The sequence below is a fragment of the Ochotona princeps genome, chromosome 11 (assembly GCF_030435755.1).
Source record: "Ochotona princeps isolate mOchPri1 chromosome 11, mOchPri1.hap1, whole genome shotgun sequence".
Classification (NCBI taxonomy): Eukaryota; Metazoa; Chordata; class Mammalia; order Lagomorpha; family Ochotonidae; genus Ochotona; species Ochotona princeps.
The window spans coordinates 918,304-943,920 of NC_080842.1; the positions used below are offsets into that span (position 1 = coordinate 918,304).

At 44.2% G+C, this 25,617-nt stretch overlaps 1 protein-coding gene across 1 annotated transcript in view; it reads left to right on the forward strand.

Annotated features, from left to right (window-relative positions):
- The window catches only part of LOC131481464 (MAGUK p55 subfamily member 7-like), an 84,922-nt gene extending 59,967 nt beyond the window's left edge, over positions 1-24,955 (forward strand). The window contains exons 4-6 of the mRNA XM_058670452.1: positions 1,538-1,618; positions 10,683-10,814; positions 24,827-24,955. Coding sequence (XP_058526435.1) covers positions 1,538-1,618; positions 10,683-10,814; positions 24,827-24,955 — 342 coding nt within the window. The remainder of the gene's footprint in view (positions 1-1,537; positions 1,619-10,682; positions 10,815-24,826) is intronic.
- The last annotated feature ends 662 nt before the right edge of the window (positions 24,956-25,617 follow it).

Genomic DNA, 25,617 nt, shown 5'->3' on the forward strand with positions numbered 1-25,617 from the left:
TTTTTTTTTCTAGAAATGATGTATCTATTCAGCCTGTGTAGCACCAGCTTTCCCACTGGGCAAGTGTTTCAGCCGCATGGTCTTTGTTCCCAGGTTGCTGCGTGTGCTACACTTACTGCTTAAGTAACCACAGGGGTTTTATGGCTAGGAGGATGGGACATAGTGCATTAGCAAGGAAGCTGACTTTTTGTTTGAGAACCAAAGCTTTTGAAATGTGGGTGTTGGGACAGGCTCCATGGTGTAATGGTGATCACTCTTGTCTCTGAACCCAGTGAAATGTGGGTGTCTAGTTGCCTAAATAAGGGTGTGTGGCAACACAAGAAAAGCAGCTTTCAAAGGTAGATGGCTAAGGGTTTTTAAAAAGTTGTGTAAAAAATATCTGTGAGATGGACACCCAATCAGATTACAGCAACATTACTGTTAGAAAAATTAGAACCCACCATATAATACGCTGTAGAATTTTATAATTCATCTAAGGACTACGTTGAAATGTTAAACTGTATTATGATGCATTATGTGGCAGGAGAGCATTTTCTGTAAGCTAAAAATTCCTGGCACATAGTCCCTTGAAATGGGAAAAGCAGTCTTTGAAATGTAATGAGTTACTTATCACTACTATATTAAGTTTGGTGCAAAATTTATATTATGACCTGCTTTTAGAAGATAAGTTTGTTCTCAGAGATAACAACAACTATTTGTAGCCTGCCAGGAGTAGCAGAGGCAAGTGGATGTTTCGTGCAGCATTTTGAGAAATTTATTTTTCAAAACGGGAATGTATTTCTGTATTTTCAGTCATGTCTTCCACAGTAAAATTTAAGCACTCTCTTCTTAGAACCTGGCATTTTTACTTTAAAAACTGTGTGATGCTTCCTGTAGCCTAAAATCGGGTAGAAAGCCTTTTCTGATGGAAGCATGGGGTAGGTTCTAAATTCCAGGCCTTTCTTTAGATAGACCCAGCAAGTGGGAAATCTAGCCGTCGCGGTCAAGTGCAGTCAGTGTTTTTTTGGTACCTGGATAGCTGTCAGTCTCTTATAGGTCACTCTGGTTAGTTCATTAACATTGAACAGACTGCTCCAGGTGTGTAGGTAAACATAATAAAAGCTTCAGACCATTTGCTCCATTAGCATCCCTCTGGTTCTTTTCTACCCGGTTCTAAACACCGGGGCTCCCATGGGGTTTGGAAGCCCTGCGGATTTCACCAGCTCATTCAGAAGCCCCTTTCCTTGTATGTGCGTGTGCAGTGTCAAAGCTTGATCCAGTTTTTTTGCACAAGGGCTCTTTGTCTGTGGGCAGAAGACCATCTGTATAGATGGAGCTCAGGGTTTGCCCCGTTGTGATAAATCAGAAGGTGATCTGTCTGGTATGATGACTCGAGCTGAGCCTCAGCAGAGAGCCTGACCCCAGAAGAGGAGCAGCAATGGATGGGTCTGTTGTGTCCTCCCTGACTTCTGACACAGCAGTGAGCCTGGGCCTTGAGCACAATGGGACCTCGTGGCAATCACTTGAGGGGAACTGACCTATGTAATCTGCCTTGCAGCTGGCTGAGGAGCTCCAGGGCAAGCCATGCAGCCATGATGTCAGAGAGCTGTTGAAACTGCTGTCCAAACCCAGCGTGAAGGTGAGGACACGTCCCGTCCCGGGATGAATAGCCCTGACCAGGGTCACCTTCTGAGGCTGCAGAGCAATTTTGTTTCGGGCGTCAGTCTTCAAGCCAGTGTGTAGCGCACAGTATTTTAATAGCCTAGATCCCATTGAGATAAGAGTGGTGCTTTTGACTATGTTGTGAGAAACTCAAGAAAATACGCTCAGTGGGAAGCTCAGGATCGAATTTGGCAAACAGCATGTCACTCCAAGGTCATTTTCTTTTAAGAAAAGGCTAGAGTATAGAATGCAGAACCCTCTCATCATTTTGTTGAGGTTTGTTTTCCTGTACCCCTTAATGTATTCCAACATGTTTGACACATTGGTCTGTTTGTACATCTGAGTATTCCTCTTCTTCCTCATCCTACCCCCACCTCATCTCTGGTCCTCCTGCTAACTGATGAGCAGGCTAAGGGAGCAGTGTGAGCAGGTATGTGTGCTGTAGTGGAGATGCCACATGAGGCTCCTGCGTCCTGGAGCGGAGTGCCTGGGCAGAGTCCTGTCTCAGCTTGTCATGCCCACTTCCTGGTACTGTGTGCCTGGGAAGCATCTGGCGATGGCCCATGTGCTTGGGCTCCTGCCACCCACACTTATGGTTTAGGCCAGGCCTTGCTCTAACTGTTGCAAACACTGAAGTTCAAGTAAGCCAGTGGCTGAAATCTCTTTCTGCCTGTCTAGCTCTGTTTCTGCTTTCAAATATGGCTAGATAGATAGATAGATAGATAGATAGACAATATATAAAGTTAATATATAATATATATGTAAGTACCAATACATATATTTATATGTACATACCAGTTAGTGTTAGTGGGCATGGCTTCTATTCTCTATCCGTTTCCTCCAAAATGTATTACTTATTTTTCTTCCAAATGTAGTTAGTCCAGAGACAGCATTTGAAGATATTCTCTCTTTTATTCTCACATCATGAGTGCCTTGATTCCTTGAAAAATATACATTTTGTACTTCAATATAAAAAGTATGCATTGTTTTAGGATGCTAAATTTGCATCTGAGCTAATCATACAATTAAAGTGATATTTGATTATACTAATCCATAGTGGGAATGATTATAACAATCAAAAAGTAATTGAAATTGGGTCATTTAAATTATGCCTGTGGTAAGCATTCAGGAGGTATTGAGTGAAACTTCATGACTAACTGGAAAGGCTGATTTTATTCTTTGAGAAGTATCCTTTGAAATATGTTAAAATTGGTCTGGAATTAATGTTTTGAAAATAAGATGGTGTCAAATGAAAAGCACACATAAATTGCAGTGTCTAATCCCCTTGTGTAAGCAGAAGGTAGTATGGGGAATGTGTTCCTGTGAGAAATGAAGGGGTGGTTAACTGTGAAGTAACTAGAATGATCAGTTCAGAAGTTGATCGAATCTGTTCTGAAGAAGCAGGATCAGGTGAGAGTAGAAAGTTGCAGGAGAGTCAACAGGCGTGTGTGAGCAGGGGCTGAGAGTTTCGGGCCCAGAGCACTCAGAGAACACTGCCTTGGCACTCCGAGTTCACGTGAGAGCCCTGCCTTGGGTCTTCAACTTTATGTGGGAAGATTTCACGTGACAGCATTTACTGTCCGCCAGAGCGTGGTATATGTGATAACTTTGGTTTGAGAACATTGGAAATTAAAGAGATGTTTCAAGAAAAAGCAGAATTGATATTAATATCGTGTTCACTTGTGTTTGAAATCAAAGTGGCTAATAGTAAAGAGATTATAAATGGATTAAAACAGGTATTTAACTCCTGAATGAGGTGTGACTAAATGGTTCAAGAAGATGGAGTAGATAAAATTGAATAATTACATTATGTGGGAAATGTGTTAGATGGATAATTTGGTTATATAGCAGTGTGAGCCGTGGCGTGAAGTTTGTGTGTGTGTGAACTCTGTAGCTGGCCATGGTAGTTCATAGCAAGCTAGGCTCAGATGAATGTGTCTGTCTTCTCTTTTTGACATCACAGTTAACATTGCTCTGCTTAAAAAGGATTTATACAAACTGTTAATACCTTGAATCTTCTGTGGAAGTTCAGTTCAACATGCCTTTTAAACTGTTTGACAAGATAATCCACTTTTTTTTGTCCTAGAAAGGGGGTTAAGTGTTTGCTGCTTTCATGATGCTTACTTCAAACAGAAATACGGTTTGGCAGAATACGACATCTACCTATTGGGCTGATCATTAAAATATGAAAAGTGCAATATTAATGTGGTTATATGAATATTGTTTATTTTTAAGGGATAATGGAATTATTTGTGAAGATTGCTACTTTAAATTTTCAGTTTACCTTACTAGAAGCATTCAGTGTACAAGAAACCAAAGGTGTATCTTCAATGTAACAATACTTTTTAAAAATACGTGCAGATAAATGAGGGATATTCACAAAGTTTGCAGATAACGGATATTATGGAACAATGGTAAATTAAAAAAAAATTTAAAAAAATTACCAAAGTGAGCTTACCTTCTATTTCCATTATTCCATGAACTTTTTCAATCTTCTTGTGAACAGAGTACATCCACTGTAGGGAAGTAACTAGTGTGAATTCGACACACTTGCTACCAAGTCTGGATTTTTAAAACATGCATTCATTCTTTTGTTTATAAGGCACAGTGGCTAAGAGGAAACGTCTATGACTGACTTTGGTGATCTGTAACTGTCCTTCAAAGCAGACCTTCTTCTGTTCTTAGATACTTATTCCATGCCTACTGCATGCCAGGTTGTCTGGATACAACATTCAAAGAGAAAACCTTGTTGATTAATGCAGTCAAAAGGAGACATAATTGGACAAAGAAGGGCATATGAGGTGGACTGGTGTGGAATAGTTAGCCTACTACCTGCCACACCAGTATTCCATATGTGCTCTGGTTCATGTCCTGGCTGCTTCACTTCCCATGAGCTCCCTGTTAATGACCTGGAAAAGTAGCAGAAAATTGCCAAGTATTTGGGGGTGTTCTACGACATGGGAGATACAGAAGATGCTCCTGGCACTTGGCTTTGGCCTTGCCCAGCACTGGCCTTTCTGGCCATCTGGGACATAAACTAGTGAAGCTCTCTTCCACACCACCACCCCCCGCCCGCCCCAGCTCTCCCTGCCTGCCTCCCTCCCTTCCTCTGTAAGCATTTCAGAATAAGTAAATACACCTTTGAAGAAAATAAAAGGCAGGGGTAGAATACCTGAAAATACTGAGGAACACACAGGAAGCATCAACCCGAGAGCTGCAGGCTGTGCAATGGAGCAGATGGCATACCAACATAGAGCGAGCTGGAGGTGGCCAGAGGGAGCAGGAGACTGTGTCAGCACCAGCAATAGGCAGAATCCCACCCGGCAAGAGAAGGGGTTAAGTCTGAGGCCAGAAAGTGGTCCTCGTGTGAGGGAAAGGAGCTCCCCTGCCAAGCAGGGCCAGCTCCAGGACTCTGCACTGTACTTCTGGTACCGGTGTACCTCTCTGTGCCAGTCTTTTCCTGTTTCTGTGATAAACCACATGCTTCCCCACCCCCAGCTGTGGTGAACATATCTAAGCACAGGGCAAAGCTATTGAAGGGGCCTAGGTAGGGAAGTGGTAACCCCACTCCACGTTACCCACACAGGAGATTCTGAGGTAGAGGTGCTTGCAACAGGAGGAGTCTCCTGAATGCAGGAATGCCAGCAAGAAGGAAGCTTCTAGAAAGAACTCAGGTGAACCATGATCTGACCCTAATGGAGGAAAATGGAATGTGGGTGGGTTTGTGTGTTAACTGGCTAATCATTTTGGGAAAAAGTAACGGAGTTTCTGCTATTGAACTGTGGAGTGTCAGCAAGTAAATTTGATATGTATGAGATAATGGGTTAGAGGAAAAATATTCACACTAGAGATTAAAAACATAGACACGGCCATTTAAGAAAAGCTAAAAAAAAATACAACTAAATGAAGTGGGAAGCAATTTATTTATAGAAATGATCTATGATTTGTCTTTAATAAGATGTGACCATTTGTCATTTTCATCTACATTTTTTCTCTACATGATGACATGATAAAGACCTAAATCAAAATAACACTTTTTGATAATAGATGATTGTGTTTGAAGATCTGTTCATTTGTTTGTCTGAAACACAGAGCAAACAGAAGGAATGGAGAGAGGTCTTTCCTCTGTCAGTTTACTCCACAACAGCCAGGGCTGGACCAGACTGGAACCAGGAACCCATAACTCCAGCCAGGTCTCCCTCCACCTGGGTGACCGCGACCCAAGCACTACCATTGTCTACTGCCTCCAAGACACACGAGAATCAAGGCTGGTTCCATCCCAAGCACCTTGACATGCCAGTGTCCCAAGCAGTGGCCTAACCCGCCGTGTCACAATGCCCGCCCCCATAATTTTATTTCTGAAGATTGATTGATCCTTTTAAAAAGAAGAGTGACAGAAAAGGAGGGAAGGAGAGACAAAGAGAAATCTTGTATCTGATATTTGGCTTTTCTATGCCTGACTCGTCTCCCTCTATATAATGATCTCTAGGAATCCAGAAGTCAGGAACTGCATCTGGGTTTTCCACAGGTGTGACAGATACTTGGGCCATCATTTGCTGCTTCCTGGGCACAGTAGCAGGAAGCTGGATGGGAAGGATTTGAACCAGGCGCTCTGAAATAAGATGCAGGCGTCCCAAGAACCAGCTTAATCCACTGCATTGCATCACCTGGCTCGTGTATTTCTTTCTTGATGAGTGGGGCAACCATATTGGTCTCTAGACTATAACTGTGTGCTTGTAACATTATGCATCCAGTACATTGAGTTCAGTGTAAACTATCAAATTTTGGAACATTTCCCCCGCTTTAGTCTTTCATATCTTGGCAGCCTCTTCAGTCGTATTCTCTGACTCACAGGCATATGAAGTAGAGATTCTATTTCACCTCTGCTAGCAGCCTCGTGCTGCTGAGGAGTTCTGAGATTTTCCCTGTGCCACTTGTGGCCTCCAGGTCTTTAACAGTTAGGAAATAGGTTGTCATTCTGGAGTAAGTCTCCCCTGGGAACCATCAAAGTCATAAAACTTTTGTCCAGATTGAACGAATTTGTCCGTTGCCATGTTAAAAAATTAAAATTTCTCAAGTCAGTAATGTCTATGCAATCTAATCTTACTATTTAAATCTGTTTTTGAAAGATTTATTTATTTCAAGGTCAGAGCTACACAGAGAAAGGGAGGAACAGAGAAAGATCATCCATCTTCCGATAATCCATTGCCCAGAGGGCTGCAGTAGCCATGACTTGGCCAGACCAAATCCAGAAGCCAGGAGCTTCTTCCATGTCTCCCATTTGGGTGCGGGGCCAAGCACTCTAACCATCTTGCACTGCTTTCCTGGGCCATTACCAGGGAGCAGGATGAGAAACAGAGCAGCTGGGACAAAGCAGCGCCTACGTGGATGCTTGCATCACAGGTGACAGCCTACCTGCCATGCCATGATCTTAAAGTCTAGAAAAGCAATGAAGGATAAAAGAAACAACAGGTTGTGACCAGAGGGAAGAGACAGTGAGCATCCAGAGGCCCAGGCATGTGGAAGAGCATGTGCCCGCTTCTTCTGGTGTGGACATGAACAGCAGCATGAGTGCTGTCCAGGGGCCTTGATTGGGGATGTGGGCTTGAATCGAGGCTGTTCCTGGGAGAAGGAAGCAAGGCAGATTTGACCTGTCTGCATCATCATCCCTGGGCTTCCAGAACATGATGTGTTAGGACATCAGGAGTGATTTGTAGATTTCCAGAAAGATAATGAAATGAAAGAGATGTGTTGTGCTTTTTCATCTTCCTTTCCCAGCAGTTACTGCAGGAGCCTTCAGAGTGAACAAGGCTGCATTAAGCCTAAAGACCAGCATTAGGCATCCTGGAGGGATAAGTCAGGGTCGCTTGTGCTTGGAGTTCTGTGGCCCTGACAGATGCTCAGACCTTGGAGTTAAACAGGGGGTCACAGGTAGGGGGCTGAGCCTGATGATTTCAAAGCCTAGTTTCACTTAAGAGCAACAGGTAAATGCATCAGTTATGATTGGTACTTATGGCATATAGAAACACTTTTTTTTTTTATCTCAGTACAGCGCTTTGAAACGAAAGTGTTATGTTGAAGAATAAGGTCGTTGCATGTAGAACAGGAAGATGGAATAGAAAATGACTTGTAGCTGTCCCAAACATAAACATGTTGCTAGCCAGAAATATTTATAAAGCAAAGCTAATAATACCAATCATCTTGATACGTGTGAACCTGCAGCCATAATAATTGCATTATTTAAAGTACATATATTTACCTTTTATCTCAGTTGTTTGTACTGTGTGCATGACAGATGGTGGGTGTGTCTGTGCTTTACATTGCTCTATGTAGACCCATGTTCCCGTATGCTGTCATTTTCCTGTTGTCTAAAAGACTTCAATATTTCCTACAGTACGTGTGTTGCTAGTGATGTATTTCCCTCCACCTTTGTAACCTTCAGACATTTCTCAATGTTCCTTCATTTCTAAAAGAAACTTTTCTAGTTATAGAATTCTAGATGGACACTACTTACAATCTGAAAAATTTTGAAAAGACATTTTATTTGAAAATCAGTGACAAGAAAGAAGAGAGATCTTCCATCTATGGTTGACTCCCCAGTTGGCTGCAGCAGTTGGGGCTAGGTAGGCTGAAGCCGAGTCCGGAGCTCCATTGAAGTCTCCGCAGTGGGTGACAGGCCATCTCCTGCTGCCTTGCAGGTGTGTGAGCAGGGAGTTGGACTTCAACAGTGCTCTGAGAAAGGATGCTGGTGTCACAGGAGGCAGCGTTACTTGCTTCTCCGCAGCACCAGCCCCAGGACTTATTTTTGTCTTAGAGTGTTTTAAAAATACTCTTCTATTATCTTGTGGCTCGGGTGTTTTTTGTTTGTTTTGTTTTGTTTTGTTTTGTTTTGTTTTGTTTTGTTTTTTGATGAAAATGGGGCCGTCCTAAGTAATATGTTGTTTTCCTATAGGTGATTTCAACAGTTTCTAATTTCAGGCAATTTGCTCTTATTATGTTTTTTTATGCTTCTGTACTTTGAAATTTTGGAACCTAAAGGCTTATTTAGATGTATTTTTAAACCAGTCATGGAGTATTTTCACATTTTCTTTTTCTTCTGCTTTATCTACGTTGTGTTAATCTCATTCAGGGTGTGGTTTCATTTCTTACATTGTGGGTTTTTTTTTTTCCATTCTAGAACATTGATTTAAATTATTTTCTGTTTTTCTTATTTCATGTTCCCCTAGCCATTTTTTCAAGCTTTTAAATATAGTTATAAAAATCACTTTTAGGTTTTCTGTCTACCTTCTGTGTAATATCAGGGTTTTTGTTTTCATTGCTTTTTTCTTTATTGTGAGTAATATTCTCTGCTTTGTTTGCAGGTTGTGTTTGCAGTTATGAATTTTAGTTTGTTTGAGGCGGGAAGAATTTGTGTTTCTATCAATAATATTGTTGAAATTTTTTTCAGTTACATAGTTAAGTTACTTGAAAACATTTTGACCCTTCTTTTTTTTTTGAAGATTTATTTATTTATTTATTCAAAATCCAGAGTTAAAGAGCAAAAGGGAGAGACAGGGAGAATGATCCTGTCCTCTGTTCAAACCCAATGACTGTGATGGCCAACACAAAGCCAAAAGCTTCTTCCTGGTCTCCCACGTGGGGGCAGAGTCCCAAGGACTTGAGCCATCCTCTGCTGTTTTCCCATGCACATTAATAGGGAGCTGGATTGGAAGTGGAGCATCTGGGACTTGAACCAGTGCCCATGTGGGACACTGGCATTGCAGATGGCAGCTTATTCTGAAATGCCACACTGCTGATCCTGATAGATTTATTGATAAATTTTTTACTTGATTGCTATTAAACTTTATTTGGTAAGACTGATAAATTTACTCTTGGGCTGATATTTTTCCCTTTATTGAGGCCCCACCAGTTCAGTTACTCTCCACCATCCCATGGGAGTGCTAAGGCTTCCCCTCTCGCAGGTGAGAATGGGGCCGATTTCTGCACCTTGGGAGCCTCAGGGGTTGTTCTGCAGGATTTCTCAGTCCGGAGACTGATGCTGTTTGGGGATTGAGTTCTTGGGTGGAAACAAGGACCATCCTGTGTTCAGGCACATGCTTGGCCTCCATGTACCATGTGGGAATAGCACCATCTCCCCTCACCACCCTACCAATCATGACAGCCAAAGTTGGTTGCAGATGTGGCCAGATGAGATGACTTTTGGGTGCCACTTATCCCTGCTCTGGACCTGGCTGGTCATGCCCATCTGCATGCCATGACTTCACAGTGCCTTGCACAGATTGCCATAGTTCAGCAGGGTCAGGAGGGTGGTGTTTCACTTGGGCCCATCCCATCATCTTCCCTGAGCACTCTGCCCCTCTAATTCTCGGATTTCCTGCTTGGTTCCTCCCTCAGGGAGCCCACTGAGTCACACCTGGGTCCCCTCTGCAGCCCGAGCACTTAGCTTTGTGGGGACCAACATGGGCTGCCATCTTTTTGCTTCTCTCTGGAAGCGCAGTGTCCTTTATCTCCTAGTCCCTCTTTGCTGTTTTTTTTTTTTTCTGGGGGAGGGTCCCTGTTAATTTCATCCTGGCCTTCATTCTCATTCTTATTGTTATTAGTATTTATTTGTTTATTTGAACAGTAGAGTTAGAGAGGAGAGACAGAGCAACTTTCTGTCTACTGGTTCACTCCCCAAATAGCCACATTGGTCAGGGCTGAGCCAGGCCAAAGCCAGGAGCCTAGAGTTCCATCCAGATCTCCCAAGCACTTGGGCTATCTCCTCCCTGTGTTTTCTTCTCGTGGGGAAAATTTTAGGAAAGAAAATATCTATAGAATTCTCATGTTCCTACTGCCAGTTCTCGTTGGCAGTACACGCATAGCCCCCTCTCTTCGCCAACCCTGTCCCCACCTGCTGCGACTGCAGTCTGCCGGCCCTCCCTTCAACTCCATCCCGTCAGTCATCTTGGCAGGTACTGCCTTACTGCCACTGTCAGGTCACAATGGGGACACTGTTTGGGGTCTGGAATTTCCTCTTCTTGACCAGCCTGTGACTTCCGCAGGCCTTGCTGTCTGTCCATGACACTGTGGCTCAGAAGAGTTATGACCCTGTGTTGCCGCCCATGCCCGACGACCTTGAGGAGGAGGAGGACTCCGTAAAAATCATCCGCCTGGTCAAAAACCGAGAATCGCTGGTGAGTGTGTGTGTGTGTGTGTGTGTGGTGGGGGGGACTCCATTTCCAGCTGGGCTCTGAGAAGACAGCCTGACCAAGCCAGATCTGACAGCTGCATGTGTCATGCAACCTCCCTTTAAAATAGTGACTTCAAACTCTGTCACAAGGGGGTCATTCACCCTCACAGAATATGAGGTCGAGAAATGAAAGCCAAACCCCCATAAAATGGCAGACGTCCTCCTGGTTATAAGTAGCAATCGTTTTGATGATGTCCCCAGCAGACAGACAGGAACGAAAGCTCCATATGCAGCAAAGGTGGCTGATTGGAGCTGAAGCAGCACGGCTAACAAAAAAGATTACCGTGGGCTCTTCTGGCAAGCTGACTTATTCTCAGGCACTGGAGAGAGATGGATTAGGTATCTGATGTTACAGACTGTAAACAGAACTAGCTACTTGTGCAGCGGAATTTATCCCATATTGAAAAGGAGTCTCTGGTCGATTGGACCGTGCCAGTCTCCCCCCAACAGGAGTCTGTGAATTATATTCCTGGTCTTCAAAGGGAAAGGCCCTCATGCGTCAGTTGGCCCAATGTAATTGACACTATTCTTATGGAAGTGGAAGGGAAGCAGAGGGGGCAGGAAGTGAAGGGTGAGAGGGCGATGACACCCAGAGTGCACAGGTCTCTGGAGGGCGGGCATGGCCCGGGCAGTTTTCCTTGGAAGCAGCAGTCGTGTGTTTCATGAGACACCAAGGCCCAATAATGCCGGCCTGTGCTGCCTCCTGGGCCCCCTGATGCAGTAGACAGTGAACAAGACTCAGTGAAAAATGAGCCAATTATTAGTAGCACGATAGTTGTCCGCACCATGTTCGTATGTTACACACATGGCGTTTAGTCCTTCTGCTGGGTCTCATTTCTCTGTATTTGTAGACTATGGATAGCTGAGGTTCAAGGAGGCAAGGCAGCTCGCCCCCAGTATCACCAAACCCTTGAGCTTTCACTGCCAGTTTTTCTTCCTTCCTGTGTCTTTGTGCTTTGTCCCTTTTGATTGTTTTGATTTACTTGTGTGTGGTACATTGATAAGTGCACTCGTAGTCCTGCTCAGGATATCAAGAAGGTGACTTTATCTATCTGATGAAAGGGTCAACTGAACCCCTGATGTCCACTCGTGGGCATTGTAAGGCTCCTCATATTCCAGGTTAGCATGGATTCCTCTTAGATTATAAGGCTTGTGCTCTCCCTCCATGTTTGTGGCACTCAGAGGAGTAACCGAAATACTTGTGTGTTTTCATTATGGAGGTGGCAGGGCACGTGGGCTGCAGAGAAAGCTGTCTCCAGGGTTCAGCCGTCATGAGTGGCTCATACTTGGTGGATTCTGCACATCTTTTAGTAAGAAATAGTTCACCTAGTTAGGAAGGTAATTGAAAGACTGGCTATATTGAAGAGTTAGATAATGCATTAGTAACACGTTCTATTTTTTACTGAAAGATTTATCACATTTATTTGAAAGGCAGAGTAACAGGGAGAGACAGAGAAAGCAAGGGAGAATGGTTTACTCCCCAAATGGCCACAGTGACCAGGCCTGGGCCAGACTGAAGCCAGAAGCTCCATCGGGGTCGCACATGGCTGCAGGGGCCCATGTACTTGGGGTTGTCTGTAGCTGCTTTTCCAAGGGCATCGACAGGGAGCTGGATGGGAAATGGAGCTGTCAAGGCTCACATTGTGGTGTTTGGTACATTGGTGAAGATGCCACTTGGGGTGCCTGCTTTCTACATTGCAGTGCCCGGGTTCAGTCCAGGCTCTGCTCTGACTCCAGCTGCTTGCATAAGGTGCATCCTTGACACCCATGTGGGAGACTGGGATGGAGTTACTCCTTCCTGGCTCACGCGAGTGAACCAGCTGATGGGAATCCACTTTCTTTCTATCTGTCTGTCTGTCTTTCTGTCCCTCTCTCCCTCCATGTCCTTCAAATAAATAAGATCTTAAAAGAAGTTCCTGCAGTTCTCGTTATAAGACCCAGGAATAAAGTGGTGACATGAACTCACAGCTGGAACTGGGTGATCTCTGTAGGACTGAGGAAGATTAGTTACTTGTTTGCTCCCTGTTCTGCGGTGGAAAGTCACTTGCTGCTGAGCCGTAGGTTCGTAACAGCAAACCAGAAGAGACCTCCTCAAGTGCATTCTGGACTTGAGCTGTGATGCAGCAAATTTGAATGGCATTAGGAGTTCCGAAGCGTTCTCTGGATGTTGCCAAGAACAGGACAAGCTGAGGCCAGGTTCCTAATGATGTTAACAATGCATAAATTACAAAATGCTAGATTCAATCCTCATTCAAAATATGCTGTGGGATGTCAGTTTTTTTTCTTTTAAAATATATATATTTATTTGGAAGCAGAGTAACAGGGCAGTAGAGAAAAAGAGGGAAAAAGGTCAGGTCTAGGCCAAGCCACAGCTAGAAAGTCTGGAACTCCATGTGGGTCTCCCATGTGGGTGGCAGTGCCTCAAGCACTTGGCCACCATCCCCTGCTCTCCCCAGTGCATTATCAGTGAGCTGGGTCAACAGCAGATGCGCCAAACCTCAAACCAGCAGTCCTATATGGGATGCTGGCATCCCAGGCACACCTTCATGTGCTGTGCCACAGTGCTGACCCCAGGTAACTTTACACAGATCACCTGTAACATGCCTGTGTTATTGAGTGTTAATGTTATTATCACACACTATGTTATTCTAACCATCCATCAGGGAATGGTGATAATGGAGGTTTGGAAAGCAGCAAGGAAATAGTCTTCTCGAATGCAGGGGACACAGTGAGGTGTGTGTTAAGAGGCAGGATCTTGGAGGCAGTAGGGCTGTTTCTCAGTCTACCTTTACCCTCTAGGGCAGCAGAATCAACAGATGAAGCACCAGCACAGCCCTTGCAGTCGGAGTGCTCCTCACCATCCAAACCTTCTGAAAGTGTTTTTATCCTTTGTGGCTTACAAAAAAAGAAAGTTTGTGTGCCAGCAACTTCTGGGACTGTTCCTTTTCCAGCCCTTCCTTCTGATCTTTAAATTTGTGTATCCATCTGTCTGCTTGATTTTTACATTTGGATGACTAATAGATATTTCAGTGTTCATATATCCAGAAATAAACTGTTGATCTTTGTCCCCAAGTCTGTTCCATCCAGTGTCTTTCTGCCTTTCAGTTGATGGCAATTCCACCTTGCGGTTGCTCAGCCAAAACACATCCAGTTGATCTTTGTTTCTTCTCTTTTGTATCCCGTGGCCACCCCATTGGGAAATCCTTTTGGCTCTGCTAGTAGCACTTGTATTTCCAGACTGCTTTTCATCACCTGTACTCTTGCAAGTCAACTCCAAACCCCACCATCTTTCCCCTGGATTAGCATAACAGTCTCTGACGTGTTTCATTGCTTTCATCCTTGCCTTTTGCATTAGTTGGAATATGCTTTGGCCTTCAAACCATGCAGACATGTCAGCCCCACAGTCTTAAATTCATGGTACTAAGAGAGTGGAAATTAGGAGACAGTCTAGGAGGTAGACCTGGTGGGACAGCCTTATGTCCTTGAGGCATGCCCACAGGAAGGAGTTCTTGCAAGGAAGTTGTAAAAGCATGAGGTGAGCCCAGCTGCTGGCTCTGCATCCTGGCTCACCAGGTGATCCTCCGCACACACTCCCCCCATGCTTCTGTCAGCTACCCTTGCTGGGTGCCAAGCAGTGGGGCTGCGCCGTGATGGACTTGAGCCTCCCAAACTATGTTCTAAGTGATGCCTTCTCCTTGTAGAGTTAGTTGCAAAGCCAAGTTAACACTGCTTCCCTCAGTGTGGATACAGCTGGTGGACTCATCCTTCTGGAATCCACCTTCTACTCTTAATGCGCAAGATTTCCTTCAGAGGAAAACTGAATTAACTCACAGTGACCTCCTGAGCCTTCATAATCTGCACTTTGACCTCCACATCTATTGGGCTTTCTCTATCCAACCTGGCTGCCCTTCACCTCCTTCCAGTTTTTCCTTCTTCAGATGTCGTCATCACATTTTCGTGCCTCCTGGCCTGCCAATCCTCCTTACCTTGCCTTACCCCTTTCCATGCTGTCTGTTGTGAGGGCACATCATAAAGCTCATAGGAAAACTATTTTTGAAGTCCATGGATAGTTTATATTGGAAGAATTTTCCATGAGATGTTTGCAGTTCCTTCATGTCCATAGATTTTTTTTTTTTTTTGAAAGTCAGATATACAGAGAAGAGGAAAGGTACAGAGGAAGATCTTCCGTCCACCGATTCACCCCCAAAGTGGCCGCAATGGCCAGAGCTGAGCCAATCCAAAGCCACGAGCCAGGAACTTCCTCCGCGTCTCCCACACAAGTACAGGGTCCCAAGCCTTTGGGCCATCTTCAACTGCTTTCCCAGGCCACAAGCAGGGAGCTGGATGGGAAGCGGGGCTGCTGGGATTAGAACCGGCGTCCATATGGGATCACAGCACGTTCAAAGCGAGGACTTTAACCGCTCCGCTATCGTGCCGGACCCAAGCGTGGATTTTAAAACTATTTTGCACCGAAACAAACTTGTAAATTCTACTTGCTACAAACTTTTTGAAGTACCCATGTGCATTGCATTGCACCAAGGATAGTGGAAGTTCATTAAGAACCTGGAGGAACACATCTGGCTTCTGGTCATTTACCTTTTCCTTGGCTAACAAGATTGCCTGAGGGCTGAGTTTTATTTGGTTTTCTCTGTTCACACACCCATCACTCTCCCACCTTCTTCATGGGGTATGGTCAAGGTGAAAGGTGACAACAAGAAACATTCAGCTGTAAGGCGTGCGTCCAAAGGAAAAAAGATATGGGGCTCAGCTCAGTGACTCAGTGGTTAATCTCCTTGCAAGTTCTGGGATCCCATATGGATACTGGTTGTCTCCCGGCTGATCCACTTCCTAACCAGCTGCCTGCATGTGGCCTGGACAATCAGTGGTGAATGGCCCAAAGCCTTGGGACCCTGCACCCCTGTGGGAGACCCAGAAGAGATTCCTGGCTGTGGATTTGGATTGGCTCGGCTCCATCTGTGTGGCCATTTGATTAATGAACCAGCAGGTGGAAAGTGTTTCTCTCTGTCTCTCCTTCTCTCTATAAATCTACCTTTCCAGTAAAAATAAATAAAATAAAAAAGATATGGACATTTTTTATTTTCTATACTTTTGAAAAAGTTAAAGATTTGAAACTCTTTCAGTTGTGCTGAGGCCTTCACATAATACATGGAGCGGACTCCTTTGTCCCTGGTCGGATTGGTGAGGCAGAGGGCGTGTTTTCTGGCCCTCCTGTCTCACGCCGTCAAATTCTTGAGTTCACTTTTTCTCAATGGATGTTCTATTTCCAGCTCCCTGTTCATTCTACCCGGGACTCAACTTCATCTACAAAGCTTATTGATTTATTTATTTTTCTTTTCCTGGGGGCTGCCATCAAGAAGGATGAGTAGACTGGCACCATCGTGGTGGCTCGGATCATGAGAGGAGGTGCTGCAGATTGCAGTGGTAGGAATCTAAGTGACAAGAGCCATAGGCAAGTGGTGGGTGTGCTTCAGGAGTGGGTGCTGCATGGCGGGGTGCAGAGCATCCCAGTGCTCTGGGAGAACACAGTGATGCAAGTGCTGGGAACTTAACTCAAAAGAATGGTGAGAAATTCTCACTCCTGGCTTCTGGTGTTGCTGATGGGAACTGTGCTCCTTAGAACATGCAGCTTATTTTGTAAGACACTGGGCACCTGCATTACTGGGCCAAGACTGGGGCACTAGATTTGCTTGGCCAGCACTATCCCCTGGTGACTGGCCCAGCATCAGGAGCCTCAGAAGAATAAGCGCCTACTTTCTGCTCCTTCCCTGGAAGATGGGAGCCCAGCCTTGCGTGCATGGTGGACTCAGGTACAGATGACACCTTTTCATGTCCCAAATTGTCTGCATCACAGGGCTGATTCATGTTGGTGATGAGCTCCGAGAAGTGAACGGGATCAACGTGGAAGACAAAAGGCCTCAGGAAGTCATAGAGATCCTGGTTAAGCTGCACATTTGTTTTGAAGTTAAAAAGATTAAAGCCCTGTAGTTCAGATGCTGCAATTCTGCTTGTAGGAGCAGGAAAAATGCCAGAAGAGTCAGACTTCTGTAACGTATATTTGATGTTTTTGTCCAAGGTGTGTCCTTTTCCTTTTAGCTTTCCTCTGTTGCCCCATGTTCTCTGTCTTCCCTAAAAGCATTAAATGGTAATCACTACTTGTGTGGATAAATTATTCCCCTGTGTTGGACACCATACCTTTATTTATTTTTTTGTAAGATTTATTGTTATTAGAAAGCTGGATATACAGAGAGGAGGAGAGACAGAGAGGAAGATCTTCCATCTGATGATTCACTCCCCAAGTGACCTGCAACGGGCCGGTGCTGCGCCGATCCGAAGCCGGGAACCAGGAACCTCTTCCGGGTCTGCCACATGGGTGCAGGGTCCCAAAGCTTTGGGGCATCCTCGACTGCTTTTTCAGGCCACAAGCAGGGAGCTGGATGGGAAGTGAAGCTGCCGGGATTAGAACCGGCGCCCATATGGGATCCCGGGGCATTCAAGGTGAGGACTTTAGCCGCTAGGCCACGCCGCCAGGCCCGACATCATACCTTTATAATTCACAGATTACCATCTGTGCTGTTTTACAGCCAGATTTTACACCACTCAGCTTAGAAGAGACCCAAGAAAATCAGCTTGGAGGAGGGAAACTGGGGGCAAAGGGTAAGGGAAATCCCACAGCCTATGGAATTGTACCATAAAATTAAAAATACAACAGGAAAAGGAAAAAAATTGAAAAGAGACCCAAGAAATCAGAGCACACAGCAGTGAAATTCACATGAATGAATGTCGCAGGCTCAGGGAATATTAACTGATTCAGTGATAATTAAATATCAGCAGGCATAAAACTTCTGTTTATTGATGCTATTTCTAGCACAGTAATAGAAATCTATGATGATAAAGCAACTCAGGAATATAGTCATTACGTATAACCAAGTGGTTTTTTTATTTATTTACTTATTTTTAAAGTTTACTTATTTTTATTGTTATCATTATGTGAAACAGTCCTGTAGGCCCTGGAATTTTAAACATAAATACCACATATTTCCTGATTGGAGTCAATGCAATGTCCACACTTGCTGTCCGGAATTCTGTTCTCAGAGAAGGAAGGCAGAGACAGTCACATAGAAGATGCTTCGTATATGTCTTTCTGTTTTCAAGACTGACTTGTTTTACAGAGGCACAGAGGGAAAGACACAGAGCTGCTCCACCTGCTTGCTCACTCCCTAGATGGCTGCAGCAGCTAGCACTGGCCCAGGCTGAAGCCAGGAGCTGAGAACTGCAACTGGGTGGCAGGGTCCCAAACATGCAGACCACCTTTTTCTGCCTTCCCAGGAACAGTAGCAGGCAGCTGGACCAGAAGTGAGCAGCTGGGACTCAAACTGGTGGCCATATGGGTTGCTGGCATCACTGCACCACGGCCCAGGTTCCTATCAAGTCCACTTTTAAAACAACAGATTCTGGGCCTGGCGTTGTAGCTTAGCGGTAAAAGTCCTGACCTTGCACGCACCAGGATCCCATACTGGGGCCACTGGTTCAAATCCCAGAATCCCTGCTTCCCATTCAGCTCCCTGCTTGTCGCCGGGGAAAGCAGTTGAGGCTGGCTGAAAGCCTTTAACCCTGCACCTGCATCGGAGACCCAGAGGAGCCTCCTGGCTCCTGGCTTTGGATCAGCTAAGCTCTGACCGTTGTGGCAACTGGGGAGTGAATCAGTGGATGGAAGATCTTCCTCTCTGTCTCTCCTCTTCTCAGTATATCTGACTTTGCAATAGAAAAAATCTTAAAAATTTAGATTCTTTGGGAAACAGCACTTCAGTTGGACTCTTATTAGAATATGAAATCTGCTATGTGTAATATAAGTTAAGAAATGTGTATTTTTAAATGACTGCTGGAATTTTGATAGTTTTGTTTTCATGACAGTTTTCGTCATGATTTCCATACCACTGAGTTGCGGAGGTTTGGTCATATCTTGCTCTTATCAGCCATCAGACAGGCACTATATGCAGTAGTCTGCCCCCTCTCTGGGCACCTGCTGCTAGTGTTGTCACTCAGGTACCTGGGCTGGCTCACCCAGTGTCACTGAGTAGCTGTCTTCGTTTATAGTCATTTGTTTTAGGTGCTCATGACCTTAGAATTATCAAGAAACATGTGCATAAATGAACTTAAAGCACGGTTGGCTCAGAGCATGAGCCTGGTGGATAGTGATGATTCGTCATAGCTGCTCACCAACCATGGTGGTGTGGAACTGGCCCAGCTGGAGGACCCATGAGCATGTGGGAAGTGAACACACAAGCAGAATCCACTTTTCCCTGCAGAACCTGTGGCTGCAATTTCTTGCCCAAAGAGTGAGTCAGCAGAGGAACCCCTAGTCTCTCCTGCCCACGCTGAAGGCCTGTAGTAAAACTGGCTCTGCCTTGGCTTAAGGCCATATTTTTCTCCTTAAATTGCCAGAATTTTATCCGCCCTTCCTGAAAATGAGGCACTTAAGTCAAATGGAAATTTTAAATAGCTGAATTGCTATCTTCTTAGTAATGTAAGAAGTGCATAGGATTACTTGTTCAGGTTCCTTTCCTCTTGGGGCTCCTTGGCCATGCATACTCAATTGATAATCATCAGGATGCTGTGACTTTGAAGGAAGCTTTGGGGTTTTTTTAGCGCTTTATTATTTTTTTTATTGGACAGATATACAGAGAGGAGGAGAGACAGAGAGGAAGATCTTCAGTCCAATGATTCACTCCCCAAGTGACCGCAATAGCCAGTGCTGTGATGATCTGAAGCCAGGAGCCAGGAACTTCTTCCAGGTCTCCCACATGGGTGCAGGGTCCCAAGGCTTTGGGGCATCCTCGACTGCTTTTTCAGGCCACAAGCAGGGAGATGGATGAGAAATGGAGCTGCCAGGATTAGAACCTGCGCCCATATGGGATCCCGGTGTTCTAGGCGAGAACTTTAACTGCTACACTATCATGCTGGGCCCAAAGCTTCAGGGTTTTTAGTGATAACTGTTGCTGTATCTAAAATCCTGCCTTTTCCCTCCCTTTTTTATCATAAACTTCTTCAAAGTCTTGAACAGAATAATTTAAAAATGAAATTGTCCCATCAAAGTAAGTGTCTCTATTGAAGGCAAAATTCTCAAGGTTTTGTTGTTGTTGTTGTTTTGGTCCATTTTCCCTAGTTATTTAAGGTCTTTGAACATTTTGCATCTTTACAAAACCATCTGCCTTCTTTTTAGACCAGGTCTGCAGTGAGGTTTACCACGTGGTTCACAGATTATTATTAACTAATAATCTTGAAATTCATTTGTGTTTTTTTCCTCTCTTCTTTGGCTTTTCTAAGATGAGGAAACTGTTGAGTATGGTAGGTGGATTTTACTTTTCTTTGCCCCCTTGGTTATAGCATCTTTTTTACTTTTATTTTATTTTCCATACATTTAATCATTTCTTTTCCTGTTTTCTTTGTGCATCTCAGAGGATATCAAAGGTACATGTAAAAAAATTTCTCTGCATAGTCTAGTAATTTTGCTTAGTGCATATGCGTGTAGGATTAAATTGAAGCCAGCAAGCAATTTGCAAAACAAACCAAAACTTGCATATCCAACTTCCATCTCGAGATTCCAGCACCAGAGATTGTGGTTGGATTTTGTCTGGGAAAGAAATGCACGCTTTCCTTTTAGGCTTCATGCAGCAGAAGTAGAAAATACAATCTGAACTAGCACACTGTGTTTGATCTCTCTCAATGGTTTCAAATAAAGCTGAGTGAACAAAGCAGTGGTATTCAGATAAACTGACCCACTGATTAGTGCAATAAAGGTACCGGAAGCGGATTTTGTGTCCCCTCCCCCGACTATTAAATTTCTGCTTCATCTGCATTTTTTAGCAGAAGTGTACATGGATAAGAAAACTTGGAGGTCAAAACAGAGCAGTATCCCATGAAGTATGTAAGCATGCAGATCCCTGGGCCCAGTCCTCTGGCAGTATGTTGTGCTGTTCTACAGCCCTGCCCACCTGCTCAGGGCTCACACGTTCAGGCATGGGTCCCCAAACACTATCTGTGGGTGTCTGCCCCACACTTATCTTAAAAAAAAAATGACAAAACAAAACTGCAACTGGAATAGTTAACACATATTTTGCATAACCAGGCCCCGGAGGCCCGGCAGCTGTTGGCTGCTCTCCTCACAGCAGTGGGACAGTTGCCTAGGTACAGTGCAGCCTAGACAGTTGCCCACAGCTGAGGTGTTTTTCCAAACCTGAGAGCCATTCACTGGTGCACTGATGGCTCTTTTTTTCTCTGTGCTGTCACATTACGGTGCTGGTTTCTTTTTTTTTTTTTTTTTTTTTTTAAGATTTATTTATTTTTATTATGAAGTCAGATATACAGAGAGGAGAGACAGAGAGAAAGATCTTCCTCTGATGATTTATCCCCAAGTGAGCGCAACGGCCGGTGCTGCGCCATCCGAAGCCAGGAATTGGGAACCTCTTCCAGATCTCCCACACGGGTGCAGGGTCCCAAAGCTTTGGGCCGTCCTCCACTGCTTTCCCAGGCCACAAGCAGGGAGCTGGATGGGAAGTGGAGCTGCTGGGATTAGAACCGGCGCCAATCTGGGATCCCGTGGTGTGTTCAAGGCGAGGACTTTAGCCACTAGGCCACGCCGCCAGGCCCAACGTTGCTGGTTTCTTGATGTGATTATATTTCCATAAATTAAGAGCCCTTCGCATATTAGGCTCGTTGAATGATTTCATTTTCATCAAACTAATAAGAAATATTAAATTCCTGATAATACAGTGAACATAATAAGGAAGCTAGAAATAGACTTATTGGTTGTAACACAATGAAATTATGTAATTTTAACTAAGATTCTGAGTATACTAAACAAACCAAAGGCACATGAATGGCAAAAACACCTTCCTTGTTATAACCTCTAGTATGTCCATCACAGTGACTGTCAGCATTTCACTCCTGTGTGCACAGCCCTTACCCACGCCATTCATTTAGCACTTTCATGTTCTGTTTCCAATTGTGTTAGACAGATGCTGTGGTGAGGTGTTGTATTCCGATTCACTTGTTTATTTGCTTTTGAGAAGCCTTTTCTAGGAGTGGCTTTTCAGAGTCAGAGGGCAGGAACAAATTGATATGTGTATTGTTAATGTGCCTTACAGAAAACTAGTGGGATATCAGGAGTTCATTGTTAACCAGCAGTTTTAAATCTTTGCCAAAGTGCTAAATTAAATGCAACTTGAAATGAATATTATTTTAAAGAGTTTGTTCATTTATTGAAACACAGTGACAAAATGAGAGCTTCATCCTCTTGTTCACTCCCCAAAAGCCTGCTGTAGCATTGCCATTGCTGGGCCAGGATCCTGCATGACAAGGCCCACATTGTTGATCTGTCACTTGCTGTCTTCCCAAGCCCGTGAGCAGGAAGCTGGATCCTGCATAGCAGAGCTGGGGCTCCAGTTTGCAACAGGACATCTCAGGCAGCAACTTAACAGACTGTGCCACAGTGCCCAACCAAAGACGAAATAGATGAAATCGTTTAAATCACAAGTTGATTTTATCCTTAGTGTATTTATTATGTGTTTATATTTGATTTTTACCTGTTTGTGTCCCTTGCATTTACTTAAGTGAATTATGAGTTTGTGAGTCTTTTGTCATACATGATGTATGTATGTAGCTTTTTCTTGTTTGTTTTTTTGTGACAGTCATTGGTGTTGGTTTGTTCTGATGTTATTTTGTTTCCATTTGGAAATGTTCTCAATTTTTGTGTTCTCACATTTATCAAACTCTGCCTTGGAATCCATCCTTATTAAGAAGTCTTTCTCTAAGAGTCCCAGGGTTATAGGAACTTCTGTACTGTCCCATATACTTTATTCTAGTGCTTACTTGATTTGTTGTTTTGTTTTACGTTTGCAGTGGGGTGGCATTATGTGCTGGGAGCCTGCAGTGCTCAGCTGGTGACTTGGTTTTTGTTTATCCTGGGGAGAAGCTGACAGGAGCACTCTAGGGAGTTCACTTTGTATAAGTGTGTTGGGAGTGGAAGTGGAGAGGTGAAGAGTGGGGCTCAGGAGGGAGAACCCTGTCTGTGTTCACAGCGAGCATACACTGTCCCTGGTTTCATGCTGCTCTCTGCTGCTGTGTGTCTCTTAGCCGGCTCCTCAAAAGAGCCCTCTATGGTCACTGTTGATGCTAATAGGAAGCGGTAATATATGGATGTTTCAGTAAGTTAATGGGAAAAAATTACTAAGTTCATTTTACTTCAGAGAAGTTTGAAAGCATATCCAGGCAGGAATCTTTAAAATATTCCTGGAAAATGCATACTACAAAATGGATGAATTTTTTTTTTTTGGCATCAGAACAAATACTTTTTTAAAATGTGAGTTTTTACTTTTTAAAGAGACGGAGACAGCTCCTATCTGTTGTGTCAGCTAGGTCTAGGCACTGAGACTGGGGAACCAGGCACTCCATCCATGACATCTGAGTGTCACCCACTGCTAACCAAGTCTGCCTTAGCAGGAGGCAGAGCCAGGGCTGACCGAGGTGCTCTGTGGGAGGGTGGCATCCTACCTGCTACGCTAACACCCACTCCTCAACTTAGGTTAATCCCTCTTCTCACTAACTTTGAGGTACTCTTATACTAAGAACCCTTTGAAGAAATTGGTTTTGATGAGAAGATGGTAACTTGGATACAGCTAGCAAGAAGATGGGAGAAAAGATTAATTGGGAGATCTGTAACAGAGGACATGCTTGAGATAAAAGTTACAGATAACTTGGATGATTTGAAATTGTTGAGGAAAGGTCCCGAGGTGGCTGATGAGAGTAAGAGCTCACGTGGGAGGGATCATGAGAGAAAGAGGATCGGCTTGGGCAAGAGTTGAGGCGTGGAGAGGGTGTGATGTAGCACTAACCTCCATGAAAAAGCAGGCTCAGTGATTGGAATTTTGGAGCATAATTTTGAAATGCATGTGTCAGCAGATTCCAGAGAGGCAAAAAAAGGTGTAAGTGAAAGGACTGCTGAACAAGAGGAAGTAATTCTGTACAGTAAAACGAGTGTGTAGAGCAGAGTGAAGGGGCTGCAGCGCTGGTTCTTGGAAGAGAGAAGACTGGGTGGTCACTAGAAGTTCTGTTAAACATAGCAGTGTGGCATCTCATGCAGACTGAAAAACAAGTGAAAGCCAGAGGGAGTCAGTGGGCTAAGAGAATGGCAAGGGTTGAGGGTTTGGAAGTGAGGTGGCAGTGAGCATGTGTACTAGATTAAAGTGCAATAAGCAGCAAGAGGCATTGCCCAAGAGGGCCGTGCAGATCTGTGAGGAGATGAGGTGTGTGGGGCCACCTAGTCATAAGGCAGTGCAGCATAAGGGTGAAAGGAAGTGGACAGGAAAAGCGCAGCCAATTGCTTGGGTTACTGGGGCCAGGGGATGGGGTGCCAGAAAAGTAAGTTTGAGCTATACTAGAAAGTTAAAATTGAAGAGAGAGACTGAAAGCAGTTGATGAAGTATCTCTGGCTGGATTAGCTCCGGCATGCTGACGTGACGGTAGTGCAGTGGAATGTCACTGTATCTCTTAGAGGTCTGGCAGGGCAGCTGTGGGCCCCGGGACTGATGTGTGCTAAGAGCTTGATCCAGGAATTGAGGTAGAGTGTGCTGTGCTTGTGGAGCCTCTGGAGTGTGTCTGGTGACTGTGAAGTGCAGCGCCTGGCCTGTATGAAGACACCAGTTGTTAGTTTCCCTGTAAGCATGTAGTTGTTTCACCTAATTCTTGAGAATGAAGCGAATAAGGACTTCTTTGAGCACACAGTAGAAACAGCCATTATATAAAATACATTCCTTGGTTTTAGGTATAATTGTCTATATGTCAGTCTCATACTTGTTAATGAATATGGGATGAGAGAAATGATCATTTCAGAGTACGTGTCTGAAAGCCAGTCAGCTTATTTTTTGCTGTTTCTTATAGACCATTCGCAGGAAGAAGAAAGTTCAGATCCCAGTAAGTCGTCCTGATCCTGAACCAGTGTCTGATATGAAGAAGACAGTTATGATGAGGAAATCCATGAGCCAAGAAGTGGTCGCAGTGGTCTGGTGAACAGAAGGAGCGAGAAGGGCTGGGCAAGGGAGAGAAGTGCAAGTAGAGAGAGGAGCTTGTCTCCACGCTCGGACAGGTGCTCAGTGGCCTCAAGCCAGCCTGCCAAACCCACCAAAGTCACGTTGGTGAAGTCTCGGAAAAATGAAGGTATCTTCTACCAGTCCTTTTGTTATTTTCACATGGAAATTTTAAGATAATCTTAATAAGAAGTGAGATTGCTGTCTCATCATACCCTCACTTTGTTTTCAAGTTTCTCTTTTGTGTTTGTGTGCCATTGCTGTGAGTCAGGTAGGACACACGCCTGTTAGAGCAGGCTTCGGGGCTCATCCATTGTCTCTTGAATCATTTTGTTGGAAAAGGTTATACTTTATGTAGATTTGTCTGATAGTTGAAGTTTGGATTTGTTAGTGCGATGAAAGCAGATAGAAGTTACATGACCAGGGAATGTCACACCATCACCAAATGGAAATTTAGTATTTCCTCATAAAAGAGTATGAAAATATGGGAGAAACTGGGGAGAGGGGTTAGACTAATTTCAAGTGGAGAGATTGACAGTGAATGATGCCTTATGAAGGAATTCTGTAACTTTTTTTTTTAATTGAAGCCCAACCTTTTTCCCTTGTTCTTCATCAAAATTAGTATAAAGTGGATTTGTGGCTTCT